The sequence below is a fragment of the Brassica napus genome, chromosome C3 (assembly GCF_020379485.1).
Source record: "Brassica napus cultivar Da-Ae chromosome C3, Da-Ae, whole genome shotgun sequence".
NCBI lineage: Eukaryota > Viridiplantae > Streptophyta > Magnoliopsida > Brassicales > Brassicaceae > Brassica > Brassica napus.
The window spans coordinates 27,578,118-27,593,305 of record NC_063446.1 but is presented as its reverse complement, the minus strand read 5'-3'; the positions used below and the strand labels follow the sequence as shown (position 1 = coordinate 27,593,305).

The following is a 15,188-nucleotide window of genomic DNA, read 5'->3' as shown; positions in this document are numbered from 1 at the left end:
CCAAATTGTCCTGTATTTTTTTTTAAACATAGTAATTTATTTAGTGTATTGACATAGCTCTATTAATTACAACGGTTAGATTGGTTGCACGCTACCTTCTTGGAAACCAATCACAAAACGTAGCACATAACCAAGAATGTTTGGATCTTTGAAGCAAAGCAATAGACAGTACCTAGTTGCAATCATATGATCATATACAAATATCAAAAGATTAAAAAAAAAAACTACTGACTACACAACGATCAATTGGCCCTTATAATCAATTAGCAATTTGGCTATGCACAAAAGGTTTGTGAAAGAAGAGGTTATCCAACTGCTCATGTTATAAGCATCAGAAGAGGTTATCCAACCTCAGATGAGCTAGTTTCCTGATTCTGTAATGCCTGATGATTGGATCTGATTCAACGGGAAAACAATCTCAAGTAATGCCATTTTTTTGTCGTATCAAATCCCAAAAGAGTGTTGAATTAAACACATACTGATAGAGTGATAGTTTGATCAGAAAAAAGCATTCGTGTCAGACTAAACAAGTTGCAAACAGAACGCATAAGACTAAATATAGTTTAGCTCTTCCATAGTGACTTCAAGAGATAAAGTACTCCTCTGGGGTGTAAAACTTCAATCCATTTGCCTGCAGTCAAAAAAAGTAGCTGTCTATCAGGAAAGTCGCCTAAATTATTTTGAGGGAGATGCCCGATGTTTAGTAACAAATACCTGTGCAAATTTTATATCCGCGTCGCTGTGATCGCCTTTTCTTCCGGCTGCATCCCCAACGTAGAACGATCTGATGGCACAGAAGTTAGTATACACACCAAACTAAAGTAAAAGAAAGAATGCAAACGGATAGAGAAGACTAACTTATCCATATCAATTTCAATTCCAGAGTTAAAGTGTTTCTTCATGAGTTGCCACATTCCAGCCTTGGGTTTGCGGTAAAGGTCATCTTTACCACCAGAACTTGCGACTCCACAGGCTATAAACACCTGTTTCCAGAACGAAACCATTTCTAAATTTCAGAAATCAACATGTCAGGGAATTGACACTTCTCAAAATTTGAAAAGTCCAAATGTTAGCTAATAAGAACTTGCAAGACAGAACAAATCATGAACCAACTTGTTTGCATCATGGTTTCTTCTAATTACTCAAAGCAATTATTAGAATTTGTTGACGCAGTGTTCTTGAGTAGATAAAACAACGTTGTTAATTATGAGAAACTAAAACCGCACTTCACCTGAATGGGGACCTCCACGCGCTTGATGAAACTGTTGAGGCGTCCAATTTTCGAGTCCACAGCAGCTTGTCTTTTGTTCTTCCACCGATCAATGTTGGACTCATTCGTGAAAATAACCTGATGAACATTTAAAATTAGCATTTCCATACAAATAAACTGAGACTATTGAGTTGCATGGCTTAGATGGAGTACAAAAGGAAAATAAGTTACCAGCTTGTAGCCTTGACTATGAAGACTTTGTAGTTTCTCAGGAATAGAAGGGTACACAAGGGACCATGCATCTGCACCTACTCTGAGAAAAAGGAAAACAAAAACAACATCATCCATCCAACAACATCATGAATAACACAAATATATTAAGAACAGATAGTAACAAATGAGCTGCCCGAAGTTACTAAATGTGCATGTCACAATTACAAAAGCATTGTGTGATTGCCTTTCTGGAAAAAAACGTAATCAGTGAAGTGGACAAACTACAGGTCCAACAATCATAAATGGCCACTGGAAGAGATTGGAAACAGAGAAGAACAACAAAATTCTGGGTGACCAAGTCGCTTCTTACATTTTCACAGATGTTTTTGCTAGGCATCCATCAAAATCAAATGCAGCTATCTTCTCCGAATCATTAAGACCATCATCCTGTTAAGATTTAGCAAATGAATTTGTCCTTAGGACATAATGCATTACCATATACTCAGGAAGCAACATCATATTCGAAGATGATTTCTGACCCGCTCAAGGAATATTACAGTCTCAAACGCTTTCCACTTCGGTAATAGACTGGCATCCTGAAAAAGAAGGGTATTAGCAGCCAGAGACATAATGATTGGAAAACAAAGACTTATGCCAAAGCTGCAAGCTCCCAAGAGTGCCTACCCTGTACTTTTTCTTCACATCAGAAGCTGAAAGAGAGATTTCTACTTCAGCTACGACCTGAGAAGTTGACTCACTGGTGTTCATCTCTATAACACAGTATTTAAAATCAGTTGGTAGAATCTCAACATAAGGAAGAGACTGCCAACCACTAGCATGTGCATAAATACATATAATTGCTTGCATACCTTAGGTTTTCTAGTAGTCGGTTGGCTCGTGTTGGTTTGCACTTCATCTTCTTCCACCATCTCCCCAACCTTCATAAGAAACAAAATATTACAAGACAATGAAAAATGAAAATTCAACTTTTACAAAATTATCAAAAGACGTGATTACTACTATCTAATAACCTGAGAATGTTTTCTCTTGTTTGTCTCCTCCGTCAGCTAGTTTTCAGTTCCAGATTGTCAGGAATTGAGGTAAGAAGTTAGTTTGGCGAGGCCTACAATTTTATGGAAAAAGGTGTTGCTAGTAAATCTACCAAGGTCTTGTTCTCGCATTGTTGGACCAACTCCTTTAATGCATCCTGATCACCACTCTGTTTTATTGTAACAAATGAATCAAATATATAAGGTGTGTTAGCACGAATAAGGCTAATTATATGCACCACTGGTATATTTGAGAGTCAACATGACAATACTTATACTTAAATCACATCTATAATCAAGATAGCATCATCTGTTCCATTTTATGATCTTAGCAACCTGAGAACATATGCAAACATCCAGAACTAACCTGCAGTGATGAAAACCCACCAATGTCCTCTACAGAATCAATTGGATCTGATTCAACGGGGAAACAGCCCAGGTGATGCCACTTTGTCATATCGAATCCCCTAGAGTCTCTGGTCACCAGCCCCAATCTCAGTTCCTTTGCAGCAATAGTCTTAGAGCACTTCTTGCACGATGACCTGCTTGATTTCGCGTACTCAGCAATAACTTTTGAAGAAGCAGAAGAACCTTTCGTCTCCTTAATCTTCTCCCCACTTATCTCATCTGAACCAGGATGTTCAATCTCTTCCTCCTTCTCATCAACCTGCTTAAATCCAGCAGATACAATCAATTAACAAAAGTAAGTTATATGCATTCAAAATCTAGATGAGCAAACGAGAGTGAACTTACTTCTTTAGCAGGCTCACCACACTGTTCCACCAATTTCACCAACGCATCTTGATCATCTTTCTGCGACCATAAACACGTTCATTTGTTATTGATCGTTACAGAGTTTGTTATTCTGTTTTTTTTTATATATATATATATACAGAGGTTGTACAAGAACCGGTTTAAATAACCACGTGTACGGTTTATACTAAACCGAATATACAATCTCAATCAACTCTAATAGGGAGCCCAGAGCTTATTAGATGATGATGAGAGACTCTAACCTCTAACGCGGATAAGCCTTTGATATCGTCGACGGAAGCAATCGACTCCGATTCGGTGCGGAAACAATTCAAATGATGCCATCTGGTCATGTCGAAGCCGCCAGGTCCCTTGCTAATCAATCCTAATCTCAGGGTTTTCGAGGCGATTGACTTCGAGCATGCCTTGCAGGAGGAGCGGTTCGACTTCGCGTACTCGGCTACGATCGGCATTTTCTCCGCCGCCGATGTTGTCCGAACGCAACGGTGGCGGAGATGGTTTCGTCCTCGTTGACGGAGAAAGAGATTGGAGTGATGGACGATCAAAGGAGGAAGAGAGTGAGAGTGGCGAGAGACGAAGGAGGCTAAAACCATACGGCCATTGGAGGATAAAAGGTAATTAGGGTTCAGTTCACATTCCCGCCATTCTCAAAGAGAAAACTGTGGAATTGCAAATGTTAACAGAATATAAGGACTTAAATGTAAATATATAGTCTCTTAAGTCTCAAAACCAAAATAAATTCAGCTGGAGCGACGGCTCCTCTTACTATTTATTGGGCCGTTTTGAGCTATAAAGCCCAATTACTGACTCTTTTGGGTTCTGTTAGGAGGGTTTAGGTTGAAACAATTACGAACCCATTAATTGCCACAGATTTTATAAAATTCCTAATAACCTGTGGTGATTTTGACAAAATAACAAGTTTGAGATATGAGTATTATTGGCAGAACATAGTAACATAGAGCTGCTAACCGGAGGTAGTGTTCGTGAATAAAAGAACAGACCCGGGTCAATATCCACCGAGCCTGGACCCAGACGTTGTGGAAAACATATAGATCATTGGATAGGACTACTTTGGGTCCAGGAGATCTATCAAAATATAATGGCTAACCCATCAGAGTAACATTTTTTTTTGAACACCACCCATCAGAGTAACATTTGGTCGGTGGGTCCGATTAAATAAATGACCGTGCTTCGGTCCTTAGACCATGATTAACCCGGGATTCTTAGAGTGGAATTTTTATTAACGGAAGTTAAGAAATTGTTTCTTAACTTTTAACAAAAAAGCTAAGAACCGGTACTTCATCCTAAAAACTTCGGGTTAATCATCTCTTAGAAGATATCTCAATTCCACTCATACAAAAATTATTTTATTTAACAAATATGCAATCATTTTTTGATGCACTGTCTATTTGCTATCATTAACTGAAAATATATACATCTCTAAAAATTATATAAATTATTACGATTTTTTTTTTTTGCTAACATTTATTACGAATTATTTACATAGGATAGAAGATAGTTACGACTGACGATGGCTAATAATTGATTTCATGCCAAGGAAACCAGCTCAGAGATGCTTCTGTCTCGCTGTCCTAATATTGACAAAGAGAGGAAGAGAAAAAAAACAACACACGCATAATCGCAACGGTCACATACTGCATCTCTTCTTAATCCAACGGTCAGCAACTTTCTTCTCATTTCATTTTCCTAAGCCAAAAATAACCCCACCACGTAAATTACCATAATACCCTCTGTTCCGTCATCTCCGTGATCTTTCCACCGTCCGGTTACGTACGGCGTTGACTTGAGCGCGAGAGGTAAACCTCGCACTGTACCAAAGCGTTTCCTAGTCTAAACCCAGGAACAGCAGTAAACGCAACGCTAGGCTCAGATTCCGCCAAGCATTCTTCCGCCACGCTCTTCATGTACACTTCGGAGAATCTACAACCCTTAGCCACTTGAAAGATCGAAACTTCAACGTCAAAGGAGAACGCAAGGCAATGCAAGAGCCAAACCCGTTTCGCCATTTCAAGAAACGCGGTACAAAAACTCGTCTCTGGAAACTCCCGGACAGAGACTTGGTTTCTCACACGCAAATCCCCGAAGAAAGCCTGCTCCATCTTCGGATGCACGAGCCGCAAATACTTATCTCTGCAAAACCTCGAGAATCTTGATTTGGGCCGTGACGTCAAACACTCTCTCGCTTTCACCGGTCTAAGCTCCGTGAACCTCTCAAAGAATGTCTCTTTACTCGTCTTCCGAGATGATGATGATGATGATGATGATGATGATGATGGTTCGCTTGTGAAGCAAGGTAGATGAAACCCTTCGAACATGATCTTACAAACGAAATGCTCGAACGCGAAACACGCGTGGTCTTGCTTGTAATAGAATACTTCAGGCTGTATCGTTTCAGCCGCCGTGTGGACGTCCCAACCAGAGAACTTCATTTGCTCAACCATCGTTTTAACGAATCCTCTGATTGATTTGACTGTGTGGTGTAGGTAAGTAACGAAATGATTATGATCCAGTGGCTTGCTTTGGTTAAGTCTCTTCTCTATCAACCTGTTATGATTCTTGGATTCTTGAAACTTTTCTTTAAGAAACATGATCTCAGAGTCTTTAAGCTTTAACTGACACTCCATCTTCTTCCCCATGATCTCATAAGTCTTCGAGAGGCTTCTCATCTCTTGAATCTCGGCAAGAACTAGAGTTATATCAGGGTTAGGATCAAACTCATTCTTCAAGAAACTCTGTTTCAGCTCAGACAATGTTTTCAGCTCTGAAACGACCAACCTGTCTGCTCTCTGAATCCCAGCTGGATCATACGGAGACTGAGCGTACTGCAGCTGCGCGTAACTTGATTTTATGGAAGAAACTGTAGCAAACAGCTTTGCAAGAAGAGCTTCCATGGAAATTGTTTTCTCATACTCTTCCTCAAGCTTGTCAAAGGACTTTGAAATATTTGGAGCATTCTTTACTAACTTCACCTTTTCTTGTCTCTTCTTCACTCTCTCAACTTCCGGAACAACACCGGTTAGCTTCTTGATGTTGATAGCTTTCACAAATGCGCGTCTGAGTTTTCCTTTTCTTGAAGCAACATCCAATGGTTTCACAGTCTCCATCTGCAAGGTTGATCAGATCACCAATGCTTAGTTAAAACGACAATGATAAGTAATGAGGTGATGAATGGGACTTGTAATGGAAAAAAGGAAAAGTAAAAGCAAACTTGGATCTAGGACTATTAATGAAGCTTCGCTTTGTAGGACTTCTTCGGTTACCAAAAAAAAGTCAAGATGCAAGAGAAGAAGATGGTTACACTAATGGGCTAATGGCTGACACTACACTTTTTTGGTCACAACGGAGAGAGGTATGCATATACATTTATATATGTACAGAGAGGGAGAGGAGGTATATGCCTAGAATATGATGTGGATACAATGTTGTGGGGACAGTGTGGTTCATATATTAAAAGAAAATGTGTTTTTGTAAAGGAATAAACAAGTAAGAAATGTCCAAGGAAGAAGAATAAACAACTTGCGTGTGTTGTGGTACCAATTTCTTGTCAATGAACCGATCTACCTTTTTTCTCATTAATGTTCTGAGATCTTATGCTTGCTATATATGTGGTGTGGATATTATAGTCAAAATGTGCTGCTATAGAATCAAACAAAATTGAGTAAATAACATATAATAAAATTGTACGTACCTAAATGGGTTATGTGCAGAAGTACATGGCACATGCAAATAATTCACCACTCCTTGTTCCCATTTTCTATTCACTTTTTCTGACAAGAAACAGTCAAGAAAAAAGTGCAAAAGAGAATTTAAAAAAGGAACTGATGAGTTTAAATACATGTAGATCATTACTCAAAGCTGGTCATAAATTCTCAATTATGAATAAAGGATTAGATACTCCCTATTGAGAGATCATAACTGCTACAAACCAAATTAGTTCAACTAGTATCCAAGAAAGAAAAAAGTGCCTCCACACACAAACACACACATGCATGTATGTATATGTTCTCTTGAATGGTCATTTGATTCCACTCACTTTGACAAAGAAAAAAAAAACAGAACAGACTCTATGCCTAATATATAGCTACCTAACAAATTAGTACAGTCACAGACTACTCACAGAACTTCCATATTCAATTTGTTTAGCCAAAATATCTAATAAGAAGACTTATGTTCAAAGGTGATTATGAAACCTTTCTCACTGTGTGTTCTATGTTTTACTTTTCTTGTTCCTCACTTCATTGTAGAGTGTATCTGAAGAAATGAACTGGATAGAACTGGCACACCAACCACTGCTTAAACCATGAAAGATTAAATCAATCATATGAAACATCAAATCACTACCTACCGAAAAGGAAGGTTGAAGAAACAAGGAACATGATAAGAGAAAGAAACACTTCTAATGTAGACGTTATATAATGTGAATTCTAAAACTATGACATCATTGGTATAAATATTCAATGATGGGAAATTTTCCAAGCCTCACAAGTAACTTGTAGATTGAAAACGAGAGAAAACAAAAACTGCATGATTAACGGAGAAAAAATCATTCAGAAAGAAACAAAACAAGACTAACCCGGAGCTCGAGGATGAGAAGATAATACAGAAAAATGTAAGTAATGCTTTGGAAGTTTAAAGAGATAAAGAGGTAGTAAGACTGCAGGTAAAGAGGCAAATGACAGAGGCAGAGCGGGCCTAGGGAAGTTCAAAAGACTGAATTTTCCTGATATACCCTAATGACTATGAGATATTTACACCGACATTGCCGCTTGATGGTGCAGAAACGTCGAAACGGAGAGGGTGTTTTTGGTAGTATATAGCTAAAGAGAGATTTATGGCAATGATCTAAAATATTTCGACGTAGTCAGACAGACCATAATCACTGGGAAGTTGTTGTAACAATCTCACATTTGAATCCCTTTTCTTCTCCAACCATTTTTTAACACTATTTTATAGAAGAATATGACAAATAATAAGAAAATAATGGTCTTTCTTTCCACATATGAAAATAGAAAAGATAAACATGATGACATCTTATCAATATCAAACTAGTGTTGTTTTGAAAATAAGGTGCGTTCCAGCAATAGCAGATAGACTTTTAATACCTTCAACGAAATCATGACAATAATTCTCATAGTTTAGATACGTCTTCTTCTTCTTCAATTACCTTGATCAATTTTGTCCCGAGTTAACATCAGTTAAGTTACCGTTGAACAAGCTTGAATTATAAAGTACAAATCAGGTAGACAGTCGAGATTAACGATTCACGTCCCCAAATCAACACGACGAAAACACAGACCACACAAAAGAAACAATATAACCATAATCAGACCCAAAACGAAGCAAGATCCGTTTCTGAAAGAAGGTTCCAACCATTAATTCAATAGTTTTTTCGTTTAATATTACGATTTCTGTTAGACACTTTAAAACAATTACAAACTAGTTCTATTAATTTAGTGAAAAAAAAAATTAGGATAGTCAAAATTGACATGCACCAGTAGATGATTCTATTTACAGTATCACTATATGAAATTTTTGCACACAAATGAAAAAAACATTTAATTTTGTATATTTCTAAAATAAAAACATCATTATCTAGATATCTAACCATATTTTAACCAATAGAAAAATAAAATAGAAAATATTATTATTAAATTTTACATTGAAAATATAAAACGAGATTTAAAATGGAACAAAATTTTAATTATAAAACGATAAACAATAAGAAACTAAGAGAGTAGTAGAAAACATACATTAAAATGTATTGATGTGAGCATACAAATCGTGGAAGTGCTTCTGAATCTGTTGAGCTTTTTTTTTCTTGTTATCTAATCAGTTTGTCTTTTCTTCCGGACTTATAATAGTGGGTAAGCATGTAGGTAGCAGTAGCACCATCCAGGGGGAGGCATCCAAGGTGAGAAACTTAATGGGCTCGGTAATGGGTCCCTACAAAAGGCCTAGTAATAAAACATTTAAAAACCAAAAGAAAAAAAAAACTTTATTGAATCGGAAATAATTTTGAAAACAAAAACTCTGCTCATCTGCAAATTGGGGTTTCAATCTCTCAGTTGTGTCGTCTTGGAATATGTGAATCGGCTCCTCTAGGGTTCGATTCGAACATAGTGGTACGTTGGAAGGAATCTACAGGAAAGAGATGGGCGAATCTCAGATTCTAAGCTTTTCTTGGTCTTTCAAGATTATGTTTACTTTATCGATCGTCTTCTTTACTCTTCTTCACAGCTTCCCACTTCAAGCTCAAGCTGCTCCTCCTGCTGGTAAATCATCAACTTAATTTACCTAATTTTGATTGATCTTCTCACTCACTCACTCACTCTCCTATTCAGTTTAATTCGATTAGTAGCCAATTCGATAGTTTCCAATTCAATATTTGCTGTAAATGAAAAACTAGGTTCGTTGATAAAGCACATGTCCTCGGTTCTCAAGTGGACTACAGGTTCTTCCTCTAAAACATCCTCCCAATCAGGTGATTATTGCTTTTTTTTTTTTTTTTTTTTTCAATTTTGTTAGCTTGATTTGTTTGTTGTTGAGCAAAGCTGGTTCTGATGTATCATTGTTTCTCAATACAGAAACTGCTAATGTAGTTCAGTTTGAGAATGGTTACTTGGTCGAAACCGTTGTGGAAGGAAACGAGATCGGTGCCCTTCCTTACAAGATTCGTGTCTCTGACGACGGAGAGCTTTATGCTGTTGATGAAGTTAACAGCAACATCATCAAAATCACTCCTCCCTTGTCTCACTGTAACATTTGCCTTCATCTCTTCATTTTAGTTCCTATACATTCCCTACTTGATAGCCATGTATACTTGTCTCTATTCATGTTCTGTATGCTTCATATGAAACATTTTGACTTAAAGAGTGTTGTGACTTTTGTTTTTAAACCTGTGTGGGGCAGACAGCAGGGGAAGATTGGTGGCTGGATCTTTTCAAGGTAAAACCGGACATGCTGATGGTAAACCAAACGAAGCTCGTTTCAATCATCCCAGAGGTGTAACTATGGATGATAAAGGCAATGTTTATGTCGCTGACACTTTGAATCTAGCCATCCGAAAGATTGGTGATTCTGGTATGTCTGCAAAGTTCTCTTATATTGGTGGGGCTGCTCAGAGATGTTAAGAGTCTGGTGCGTTGTCTTGAAACAGGTGTTACTACAATAGCTGGAGGGAAATCGAATGTAGCTGGGTTTAGAGATGGACCAAGCGAGGATGCTAAATTCTCAAACGATTTCGATCTTGTTTATGTCCGTCCTACTTGCTCCTTGCTGGTTATCGACAGAGGTAACGCTGCTCTTCGCCAGATCTCTCTTGCTGAAGAGGATTGCGAGTATCACTCTAGCTCAATCTCTTTAACTGGTAAGAACTACATATATCACTTTGTTTAGACTTGGATCTGAGAGTGTTAACCGGAAGATCATTACCAGATATCCTCTTGGTTATTGGTGCCGTTGTCATTGGTTACGCCACGTGTTTGCTCCAGCAAGGTTTCGGACATTCTTTTGTCTCTAAGACGGTAAAGTTTCAGTTTCTTTTCTTTCACGCCTTTTTGTTCACTTCTCACTAGCCATAAAGGTTTATGTTTTTATATTTACAGTCAGAAACCAGCTTTGAAGAGGAGCAGCAACCAGGCAAAGAGAAACTCTCTCGCCCTGTCCTTGAGACAACAACAACAGCAGCTAAGGAAGAACCTGGTTGGCCATCGTTTGGACAACTCCTTATCGATCTCTGCAAACTCTCCCTCGAGTTTTTCACCAGCAACCTAGTCCCAGCCCGTTTCAAAACCAGCTCCAATCTAAGGCCACTTAAAGATAGACTCAAAATGCCTGAAGACGAGCAAGAACCAACTTTGGTCCAAAGGCATACTGCTCCAGCACCAATCTCTGAGTCCCGACACGCCCACTTGCCTAAACAGAGTGATACTTACCCTGAACATAAGCCGTCGAAGACAAGATCAAGTAGTGCAACAAAGGATCCATCATCCAAGCACCATCGGTCGTCATCATCAAAACGGCAGGAGTACGCTCAGTTTTATGCCTCGGGGGAGGTTGTGCAACCACCAAAGGTCCATAAAGAGCGATCAAGGCGTCGCCATAGAGATAAAACAACAACCGAGACAGAACCAAAGACAACAACAGCATCAGATACGGTGAAGCCAGTAGAGTACAGTAATAGTTCAAAGTTTGATCATTTCAACATGAGGAGCAGCAAGTATGGACCTGAGACTCCATTCCGCTTCTAGAAAACTCAAATCACATCCTCATGAGAAGTTACCCTTTGAGCCTTGCCTTGGTGGGAGATTCCTTATGTTTTTTGTAGTTTCAGAGCAACAAAAAAAGGGATAAAGAATTGTCTACTGTAATGAAATATTATTGATTTGTTTCTTGTTGTTATGAGCTTAACTGCTGTAATATACTGGATTATTGAGTTTACACTTCTATGCATATTTTCTAGAGAAATGGCATATTCCAACCTAACATAACAATTGTTATTGTGTTTTTTTTCTTTCATATCTCAATTTTGATATCTGATAGATTTCAGCCAAAACTAAAATTTATTTCAAATAACTCTAAAAAATCATTTTGTGCAATATAGATTTTTGCTTAAATTTGATAGTGTATGCAATTTATTTGAAATAATTTTTAGTTCATGTTCAAATAAATATGTAATCAAAATTGAAGCAATAAAAGATACAATGAAAATTGTTGAGGTTGAAATAGATTTATTTTCTCGTATTTGCTTTTTTCTTGTAGCTCATAAGAAAAAGACCTCTTTTTATTCAGATTCAAGTGTAGAATCCAACACAATAACAAATATGCTAAAAAAATATTCTATGTTTAGTGTAATTAATAAACCATATAATTGTAAAGAATCTCATTCCAAGTATCAGGCACCCCAGAGAGACACCAGTGGCTGCAATCATTGGCGGTGTGGCCGCCTAGACCATAACTAGAAGGGTGGCCATCTTTGCGAAGCAATGAAAGCATTGTAATGTCTAACAAAGTCACCGGTTTCGATATTTTCCCAAGTGCTCTCTTCAAAACTCCAACTTCTGTTGGCAATCCTCCTGGATAACTTGTCCCCAAAAGTGGTTCAGTCTGTCCTGCGCAGCTCTTTGCCGTTGGTTCACCCCATAGAACTCCTCTGTTAAACAAACATATCAACGTTTTAAAATCAGTACTTTTTTATATTGATTATCTATTAGTAGTAAATATAACAATTTACTTGTAATGTGATGGTGAGATTCCTTGAAAAAAGACTTTAGTTTTCTGAGTATCTACAACCGTATCGACCCATTTTCCCCAAGTCCCTAGTGCGATTTCAAATGCTGCCACACGGTCCATGTCCTTTGTAATGTTAGTCCCTAATTGAATATAATCCCATCTGTCAAAAGAATTTGATTTTTTAGCATAAAGTTGTAGTGATTAACTAAGCTAAGAATAAACAAAACTGAAGAGTTAGTTGATTAAAGAACACGCAACGTACGGTTGTGAAGGACCTCTACGGCTCCACCAATGCCAAGTATTGAAAATCAGTGTATCCATTTCTGACCAGTTATGTCCGTCATTGATAGAATCAAGCTTCAACACTCTCCCAATCTTCTCCCTCACTATATCTACCAAATACACATTCCTATCCAGCTTCAATTCCACTCCATACTCCTGTAAACATTAACCGTTTCTGATTTAGTTCGGTTTTCTATCCTAGAGACATTATACTTAACCAAAAAAGTGTAGACTTGATTATTTTTACCTGGAATGTGAAGGTTGAGATAGTGCCTTGTGTGGTTAGGTTATAGGGAGAATTGGGAACGGAAGAGTGAAGCATACATGTTAAAGATTGCCATTGATTCAGGCTAAGAGAATCACCAACAAACATTATCTTCTTCCCTTTGTTTTTCTCCAAAAACTCCACTCCATTGAACCTACACAACAAACCAACGAAAATCAACGTTAAAAAAAGAGCAGAAGGGCAAAATCGTCAAGAGCTTTAGTGTCCCCACATGAGTGTGGGGAATGAATCTATGTCTTGTAATGAGCTTGAGAGTTTGGTGGGTGTCGTAATCTCACTGGTGGCGCGTGTTACTCACGACAAGCCCACCAGTTGGCATATTGTGACAAAAGAGCATTTTAGAGATTCCCAAACACACATTCAATTATGGCAAAACAAATAGAAAAATGGCATTCTCTTTTGCTATTGGTTGTTCGCTCAAAATCACTTTGCAAAAAGGTATTATACAATCTGTAAATGTTTTCCAGTTTTCTTATAAAGTTTATAATCAAATCAATATTTCTGCCCACTTTGGTATATCAAATTTTGAACCGACAAAATGTATATACTCTTTTATATATTTTTCCTTCATTTATTTATGTAATATACTTTCAACAAATAAAAACTGGTGAATCAACTGAAAGATAAACCTGTTGACAAAAATAATTTAAAAGATAAATCTAGAACTAAAAAAGCAAGAATAAGAAACTAGTTGGCTGTGCGATGTTATACTATTTCATAATGATACCTTGATTCAATATATCTTGAAACAAGAAACTAAATAAATAAAGAAACAAAAAGATGAAAGTAATACTAATTACTCTTAGTAATTGATGATACCTTGCTAATTTGCAGTCCTGAGGTTGCCATCGGAAGGTAGGGTAATCGAGATCCGGCCGTCCATTTTTCTTGCAAGCGAACTCGCGTCGTATAAAAGGACACGTGGAGGGATCGTAGAGTGGATAGGAAGCGTCCTTCACCCACCGTCCCGTGAACATATCACATCCCTCTGTTTCGTGAAGAAGAGGAAGAAGAAGCGATAACACTAATGTATAGCCATAAGAAATGGCGTTATCCTTTAAACCCATCTCAACACAGAAGGGGTAGAGAGAGATTCAAATACGCACTTGGGGTTTTATACACTCACGCATCTATAGATATATATTATACATATATATAACTTGTCATATTAAAAGAGAAATCTGTTGTTATTTATTTTGAGTCGTATTTGCTTTGGTAGGAAACTTTGAAATCAAATCTCAGCATTTCTTTGTGTATATTTAATAACGTGATTTACTACTACTAATAGTTTTCTGATTTTTATTTTAGAAGTACAGTAACATAATTACATAGTCATTAAATTTTATACAAACACTAAAATTAACTTCCTTTCTTTCCCCGAATAAGTCGGCTTGTTTGCACCATAAACTAAAATTTTGTGCAGATGTTTCTTTTGTGTTTTGTTTAAAATTCTTTACATTTTCCGGTGCTACCCCGTGAAAAAACTTGTGGACATATTAATTGATATTTGATTATTCCATTAAATTTAGTTGAAATACTGTATAGGGTAGTTTCCTAAACGACAGTACAGATTGATCATAGATTAAGCAAACACAAACCAATCATTTGTCAAGAGAAACAGATGTTGAAACAACAATAGATTATGTCTTAACCAAATAACCAAGTGGTGGTAGTATAGTGGCAATTTATTGGGGTTTGGTGTATATCAATATTAGTTATGGGTTTGATTCTTTCTAGGAACTAAATTATCACTATTTGGTCAGTCTGAAGCCAAAGTGATTACATAAGCTGTAACAGATGATTGGTATACCTCTGGCATTAGTCGAAAGGTATTCCAAACTTGGATCAGGCAATGTGATACACTTTCGAGTTAGTCCACTCTGTAACACTAAGTGTGTTTCTTCCGGAACCGACCAGATCAGCCGATAAGATTTACCAAAAAAAAAGATCCAAATTTATCGTTACGGTTAGTAATTAAGCCAAATAACTTTTATTAAATGAATCATGAAACATATTAAAATTACTGAAAAATAGTTGACTAAGACAATCACATTTTAGGATTACACAATAATGCCAAAGATATGTGTGTGTGATTAATATTAGTGGTTACATGTTTTTAACA

General features: G+C 37.2%; 4 protein-coding genes across 10 annotated transcripts; 1 reads left to right on the top strand and 3 right to left on the bottom strand.

The window, feature by feature from the left end:
- Positions 1 to 418: 418 nt before the first annotated feature.
- Positions 419 to 4,493, bottom strand: LOC106389200 (polynucleotide 3'-phosphatase ZDP). Of its 4 annotated transcripts, none has more exons than XM_048753087.1 (14): positions 3,489 to 4,493; positions 3,226 to 3,285; positions 2,840 to 3,142; positions 2,586 to 2,642; positions 2,455 to 2,490; positions 2,293 to 2,361; positions 2,108 to 2,191; positions 1,963 to 2,019; positions 1,794 to 1,870; positions 1,442 to 1,523; positions 1,232 to 1,348; positions 859 to 983; positions 715 to 784; positions 419 to 631 (listed from the first exon to the last, which is right to left on the bottom strand). In XM_048753087.1, the coding sequence occupies exons 1-14, from the start codon at positions 3,837 to 3,839 to the stop codon at positions 584 to 586; spliced, it is 1,536 nt and encodes a 511-aa protein (XP_048609044.1). In that variant the 5' UTR covers positions 3,840 to 4,493; the 3' UTR covers positions 419 to 583. The 4 variants fall into 4 exon arrangements, with proteins under 4 accessions (XP_048609044.1, XP_048609046.1, XP_013684858.1 ...); XM_048753089.1 differs by having other exon boundaries at positions 2,108 to 2,164; XM_013829404.3 differs by having other exon boundaries at positions 2,840 to 3,139.
- Positions 4,494 to 4,673: 180 nt separating this feature from the next.
- LOC106389202 (protein GRAVITROPIC IN THE LIGHT 1) lies at positions 4,674 to 8,106 on the bottom strand. Of its 4 annotated transcripts, XM_022699531.2 has the most exons (4): positions 7,841 to 8,106; positions 7,458 to 7,556; positions 6,956 to 7,034; positions 4,674 to 6,371 (listed from the first exon to the last, which is right to left on the bottom strand). In XM_022699531.2, the coding sequence occupies exon 4, from the start codon at positions 6,369 to 6,371 to the stop codon at positions 5,034 to 5,036; it is 1,338 nt and encodes a 445-aa protein (XP_022555252.1). In that variant the 5' UTR covers positions 6,956 to 7,034; positions 7,458 to 7,556; positions 7,841 to 8,106; the 3' UTR covers positions 4,674 to 5,033. The 4 variants fall into 4 exon arrangements, with proteins under 4 accessions (XP_022555252.1, XP_013684862.1, XP_013684861.1 ...); XM_013829408.3 differs by lacking the exon at positions 7,841 to 8,106 and having other exon boundaries at positions 7,458 to 7,583; XM_013829407.3 differs by lacking the exons at positions 6,956 to 7,034; positions 7,458 to 7,556; positions 7,841 to 8,106 and adding an exon at positions 6,566 to 6,691.
- Positions 8,107 to 9,254: 1,148 nt separating this feature from the next.
- Positions 9,255 to 11,733, top strand: BNAC03G38770D. Its single transcript, XM_013829409.3, has 7 exons — positions 9,255 to 9,539; positions 9,674 to 9,748; positions 9,852 to 10,022; positions 10,177 to 10,347; positions 10,424 to 10,633; positions 10,702 to 10,790; positions 10,872 to 11,733. The coding sequence occupies exons 1-7, from the start codon at positions 9,419 to 9,421 to the stop codon at positions 11,514 to 11,516; spliced, it is 1,482 nt and encodes a 493-aa protein (XP_013684863.1). The 5' UTR covers positions 9,255 to 9,418; the 3' UTR covers positions 11,517 to 11,733.
- Positions 11,734 to 12,031: 298 nt separating this feature from the next.
- On the bottom strand, positions 12,032 to 14,361 carry LOC106389204 (protein trichome birefringence-like 41). Its single transcript, XM_013829410.3, has 5 exons — positions 13,886 to 14,361; positions 13,028 to 13,199; positions 12,761 to 12,936; positions 12,500 to 12,658; positions 12,032 to 12,418 (listed from the first exon to the last, which is right to left on the bottom strand). The coding sequence occupies exons 1-5, from the start codon at positions 14,131 to 14,133 to the stop codon at positions 12,121 to 12,123; spliced, it is 1,053 nt and encodes a 350-aa protein (XP_013684864.1). The 5' UTR covers positions 14,134 to 14,361; the 3' UTR covers positions 12,032 to 12,120.
- Positions 14,362 to 15,188: the final 827 nt, after the last annotated feature.